Source organism: Drosophila grimshawi, unplaced genomic scaffold (genome assembly GCF_018153295.1).
Source record: "Drosophila grimshawi isolate 15287-2541.00 unplaced genomic scaffold, ASM1815329v1 contig_848, whole genome shotgun sequence".
NCBI classification, from domain to species: domain Eukaryota; kingdom Metazoa; phylum Arthropoda; class Insecta; order Diptera; family Drosophilidae; genus Drosophila; species Drosophila grimshawi.
In genome coordinates, this window is record NW_025063692.1 from 20099039 (window position 1) to 20105028 (window position 5990).

Below are 5990 nucleotides of genomic sequence, written 5' to 3' on the forward strand. Positions count from 1 at the left end.
CAGCCTATTTTTCATTCGCCTTCTTCGAATTGGACTTTGTGGTAAATAACACTTCTTCTTCTTCGTTCTGCTCTGCATTGTCGTCTCTGTAGTCGCCCGATAAGTGGCGTTGCCAGCGCTCTCTCGTACTCGGTAGATGACGCTAATAAGGACAGATAGCGTTGTTCGTAATCGAAATCGACAGATGGCGCCCATCCTAATTTGGATTAGTCATCCACAAAAAGCTATCTGCAAATTTCTGTTCGACAAAAGACCATGCAGTGAGTATATCGATGTCAATGCAATGTCGAATGCTGCTGCAGCCCTCGTAGCAGCTGTTTGTGGTGGCGCGACGATATGTTATCGGTAGCTGCCTCCGCTTAGTTCAATACGTGCGGCACGAGACAATAATAACAAGATCAATATAACAGTAGCAATAACAAAGAACGATGCACAAGTTACTCCGTGGCGTTGCATGTTGCCAACATGCCGCCAGCAGCGGAGCTAACGCTAATCCAATATTTATCCAGCAACTGGGTCGCCGCCTGCTGAGCGGAGCGACAAGTCCATCCGACGAGCAGGTGTTGAGTAAACGCAAATTTCAGCCGCATCATGCCGACGATCTGAATGGGCAGCTGGCCGGACAGCTGCCGGGACAGGCTCGTGTGGTCATCTGTGGCGGCGGCATTACGGGCGCCTCTGTCGCCTACCATCTGGGCCTGCATGGCTGGGGCGGCGAGACGCTGCTAATTGAACAGGATGGCGTTGGCGGCGAGCTACCGTGGAGCGCCTGCGGCCTGGCCGGTCGCTTCGAGCCCAGCTACACCGAACTGAAGCTGGCGGAGTACTCAATTGATCTAATTAAGCAGCTGACGGAACGGGGATTGCCCACCGGCTGGCGGCCAGTGGGTAGCCTGAATCTGGCACGCTCCTTTGATCGCATGACCTCCTTTCATCGCATGAAATCACTGGCAGTGGCCTGGGGCATGAACTGTGAGATCCTCACGCCGGAACAGTGCCAGCAGCACTGTTCGCTGCTCTCGGTGGACGGCATCGAGGGTGGCCTCTGGATACCCGAGGATGGTGTCTGTGATCCGCACCTCGTCTGCAACGCATTCCTCGAGGAGGCACGCCGACTTGGCGTGCGCATTGTGCAACACTGTGCCGTCAAGAAGATACACAGCGCCGGTGGCAAGGTGTCGCGCGTTGACACCACCGCCGGCGACGTTAACTGCGAGTACTTTGTGAACTGCACCGGCTTCTGGGCGCGCGAGGTGGGCACACTGTCCAAGCCGGTGGTTAAAGTGCCACTCAAGGCTGTCGAGCATCATTATCTGCATACGAAGCCGATTGCCAACCTGGATCCGAATACGCCGTTTGTGCGCGACTTTGACGGACGCATCTTCTTTCGGGAGTGCGAGGGCCACATCCTGGCTGGTGGCTATGAGCGTGAGGCGAAGATGGTCTACGAGGACGGCGTCATACCGCTGTCGCAGGAGGCGCGACAATATCCGCCCGACTGGGATCACTTTCACGAGCTGCTCGATGAGCTGCTGCAGCGTGTGCCATCGTTCCGTGAGGCATCGCTGGACCGGCTAACCAATTCGCTGCAAGTGTTCTCCCCGGACTGCAAGTGGATATTGGGCGAGGCGCCAGAGATACAAAACTATTATGTGGCCGCCGGCAACAAGACGATGGGCGTGTCCGCCTCTGGTGGCATCGGTCGCGTACTCACCGATCTCATCACGAAAGGCTCAACGTATCTGGATCTGCACATCCTGGACATCAGTCGTTTCCTCGGTCTGCACAACAATCGCAAATTTCTGCGCGATCGCTGCAAGGAGGCACCCGGCAAACACTTTGAGATCAACTATCCATTCGAGGAGTTCCAAACCGGTCGCAATCTGCGCATGTCGCCCATCTATCCGCAGCTGCAGGAAGCGGGCGCCGTCTTCGGCCAGTCGATGGGCTACGAAAGACCCAACTACTTTGATCCAAATGATAAGCAAGGTGCGCATTTTTATCTAATAAGCAGAAACCTTTTGATAACATTTCAACTAATCCGCTAATCACCGTCCACAGATGAGTTTGGATTGCCGCGCTTTCGCATCTCACAGACGCGCACGTTTGGCAAGCCGCCGTGGTTCGATCATGTGGCCACCGAGTATCGTGCCTGTCGCGAACGCATCGGGATTGCCGACTACAGTTCCTTTACCAAGTACGATTTGTGGTCGAAGGGCAACGAGGTTGTCGACCTGTTGCAGTATCTCTGCTCCAACGATGTGGATGTCGCCGTTGGCTCAATTATCCACACCGGTATGCAGAATCACAACGGTGGCTATGAGAACGACTGCTCCCTGGCACGTCTATCGGATCGACAGTGAGTGAGCGACGACGACGAGGAGGAGTAGCAGTAGATGATCTAATCTATATTGGGGTATTTTGCTTTGCAGCTATATGATGATTGCGCCAACCATACAGCAGACGCGCTCGATGAGCTGGATACACAAACAGACGCCGGATCATCTGCGCGCCAAGGTCAATGTGGCTGATGTGACCTCCATGTACACTGCCATTTGTATACTGGGCCCCTATTCGCGAATTTTACTCTCGGAGCTGACAGACACAGATCTAACACCGCAGAGCTTTCCCTTCTTTACGTACAAGGTGAGCGAGCCACAGTGGCGAAGATTCCCTTGCAGTGCTTCGATTATAGTAATCCTCCGTTCAACAGGAACTCGATGTGGGCCTGGCCGATGGCATCCGTGTGCTAAACATCACGCACACCGGCGAACTGGGCTATGTTATGTATATACCCAATGAGTATGCGCTGCATGTCTATTCGCGACTGCATCAGGCTGGTCAGAAGTTTCAAATACAGCATGCAGGTGAGTCTCGTCGTCCGTTCTCTTCCGCGTGCCACGTGATTCACATAATCCGGCTTATGGACAGGTTACTATGCAACAAGGGCGTTGCGCATTGAGAAGTTCTATGCGTTCTGGGGTCAGGATTTGGACACGTTCACCACGCCGATGGAGTGCGGACGCAGTTGGCGGGTTAAACTCAATGTAAGCGACGATTTTGTTGTTATTGTTGCGATCCGCAGCAGAAGCTAATCCTTTTTGGGCCTTTGGGTCTTAATCGTTTGCAGAAACCGATTGACTTTATTGGACGTAAAGCGCTTCTGATGCAGCGAGAGGAGGGCGTGAAGCGGATGTATGTGCAGTTGTTGCTCAACGATCATGATCATGAGGTGGACACGTGGTGTTGGGGCGGAGAGCCCATCTATCGGGATGGCGTTTATGTGGGCATGACGACAACAACCGGATATGGATATACGTTCGAGAAGCAGGTCTGCTTGGGATTTGTGCGCAACATTGATGAGCAGGGCCACGAGCTGGCCGTGAGCAACGAGTACGTGCTGTCCGGGCACTACGAGGTGGAGGTGGCCGGCGTGCGGTTCGAGGCCAAGGTTAACCTGCACTCGCCCAACCTGCCCACCAAGTTCCCGGATCGCGAACGCGCGGCCTACCATGCGACGCGCGACAAACCCGACCAGGCAGATCTGCTCTCGTTCAACTCAAATCTGACGATGACGCGCCAGTGAACCCAACCCAACCCATCCGTCGCCCCACAGCCAACCGAAAATGTTCGTCATTGCGCTGTTTCCCTTAGATTTGATTTGATTTGAGTTGATTTCGTTGCGTTTTCTTTCGATTCGGTTCGTTCGCTCGACCTTTTCTCGAGTCTCAATTGCAAAGCGATATTAGTCCTATAACACTATATAGAAATATATATATATATATCTATAAATGTGTATATATATACATTTATATATATATATATATATATAAAGATCGGCGAGTGAGCGAATGAGCGAGCAGACGAGAGTCTGTTCGAATGAGAGATGCGATTATGTTATTTTTTTGTTGCTCATAAATACTGCTCTGATCGAGTGTTTCTCCGATATTAGTTGTCGATATATTTATTATTGTTGGATGTATTTGGTTTTGTCGTGTCAATTATATGGTATATAATATATATTAAAGTTCAATCAAATTGTTGTTCAAGCGCTGCCAAAACAATTTTGGTTACACTTTCAAAATTTACCACAGTTCCTGGCTAAGAAAATACTGCAATTAACAAAACAAATAACAAATATATATATATTTGAAAATCGTTTTGGATTTCAAAATGTTCCTCAAGCTCAGCACTTTGTTAATATGAACACTAATCGCCAGAATTAAGCGCACATTTTCTTGTTGTGCCTACTAAATTGATTGCTCGAGGAATAATCCAAATCGGTTCTTGCCAGATTCATAATCATCGAAGAACTCCATGCCTTATATGAATTAGATTTGTTACTCTTACCCAGTGCTGGGCAATCATTTAAGACACATCACATATATATATATATATATATATATCCATGCATAATACATCTAACATATTTATACGCATTTTTTGTGTACTATCGTTGAACTTTATATATTTGCTACCGTACATACATATATATATATATACATATATATATATATATATATCTATATATATATATATATATATATATATCTATATATATCTATCTATATATATATATTTATATACAAATAAATGAACAGTTTATAAAAAAAAAGAAGGAAAGGTGACTAACATTTTGGTTGGGTGTAATGGCCACAGGCTGTGGCAAGTGTAATGCGCCTAATGCGGCTTGCGCTGTACAACTTTGCATTGGCCAAAACTACAAACTTGGCCAACAAGCTGGCAACAATAGCAACTTCTAACGGTGGCTGTGGGTTGGAGGGTTGGAGGGTTGGGGTTCGGGTGCTGCAACTATTAGCCGGCGCAGCTGTTGGCCAATATGCAAAAACTTTTCGGCCGCCCTTCTTCGAGTGGGTGTGGCTAAATTTGCATTAACTTAGTTGGCAGTTGTTGTTGCTGTTGTTGTTGTTGTTGTTATTGTTGGGTTTAGCCAAGAAATTCAGGCGTGTGCTAATGCGCAGCAAACTCGTTGCCAAAGATTTGTGCACATGTATTGGGCCAAGAAGTTTAGCAAAACTAACCAACAACAAGAAACAAACAAACAAAACGGACAAACAGCTACTGGTCCTCATCAACAACAGCAACAACAACAACAACATTATCATTGTTGTTGTTTTTGTTGTTATTTGGTTGTTTGGTTGTCCTAGGGGCACTTTTGGACACGCTCGGCTGGATCTTTCGGCGCGGCCAACTGCCTGACTCTGCCCGACTCAGCCCGACTCTGCCTGACTGGCTAGCTGGCTGGATAACTGGGGGCTCTGTGTAGGATTACAAACTATCTTTTTGTTAGTAATTAGCTGCACACGATAAACGTGACATTATTATTGTTGCCCAGTTGTTGTGCAAAAGTTTGCGGCCTCTGCTTCGGTTTTCAGCAACAGCAACAGCAGCCTACTATTTTTGCCTTGCCACCCTCTCGCCCACCAGCCAGTATGCTTTTTTAATACCCTGCATCTATTTAGAATCGATCAAATGGGTATAATGAAGTAATATACATATATCTTCAATTTATTCACATTTGTACAAAGCATAGCAAATAAAAGTTTCCTCAAATTATTTACCCAGATTTTCAACCATAAATGTAACTCAATGTTAATCAAAAAAGTATTTTCGATCGATCAGCAGTGGGCTAATTTGGGGAATTGGATTACAGGTTGTCTGCAAGTCGAGGTTGCACTCGCATAGAGGTTGCTCACTTGCTGGTTGCTTGATTTGTTGCAAGTCGCATTTGAATTTTGTGGTAGTTGGTGCTGCAGCAGCGGCTGTTGCTCGCCAAAAGTTTTGACCGTTTTACAAATGAGACTTTTGTTAAATCAAAAATTCAAGTGGCAACGCCGCACTCGATGGCGCCACACAGTCAGTCAGTCAGTCACTGAGTCCCAGTCCGAGTCTGAGTCTGAGTCTGAGTCCGAGTCCGAGTCCGACTCAGTGTCGCAAGTCCAAGAAAATTATCAATTTCTGCAACTGCG

General features: G+C 47.9%; 1 protein-coding gene across 1 annotated transcript; it reads left to right on the plus strand.

The window, feature by feature from the left end:
- Nucleotides 1-352: 352 nt before the first annotated feature.
- LOC6564682 (pyruvate dehydrogenase phosphatase regulatory subunit, mitochondrial) lies at nt 353-3785 on the plus strand. The gene is made up of 6 exons (XM_001991370.3): nt 353-1989; nt 2062-2359; nt 2433-2646; nt 2714-2867; nt 2932-3047; nt 3131-3785. Exons 1-6 carry the CDS (start codon nt 429-431, stop codon nt 3584-3586), a joined length of 2799 nt encoding a protein of 932 aa, XP_001991406.1. The 5' UTR covers nt 353-428; the 3' UTR covers nt 3587-3785.
- Nucleotides 3786-5990: the final 2205 nt, after the last annotated feature.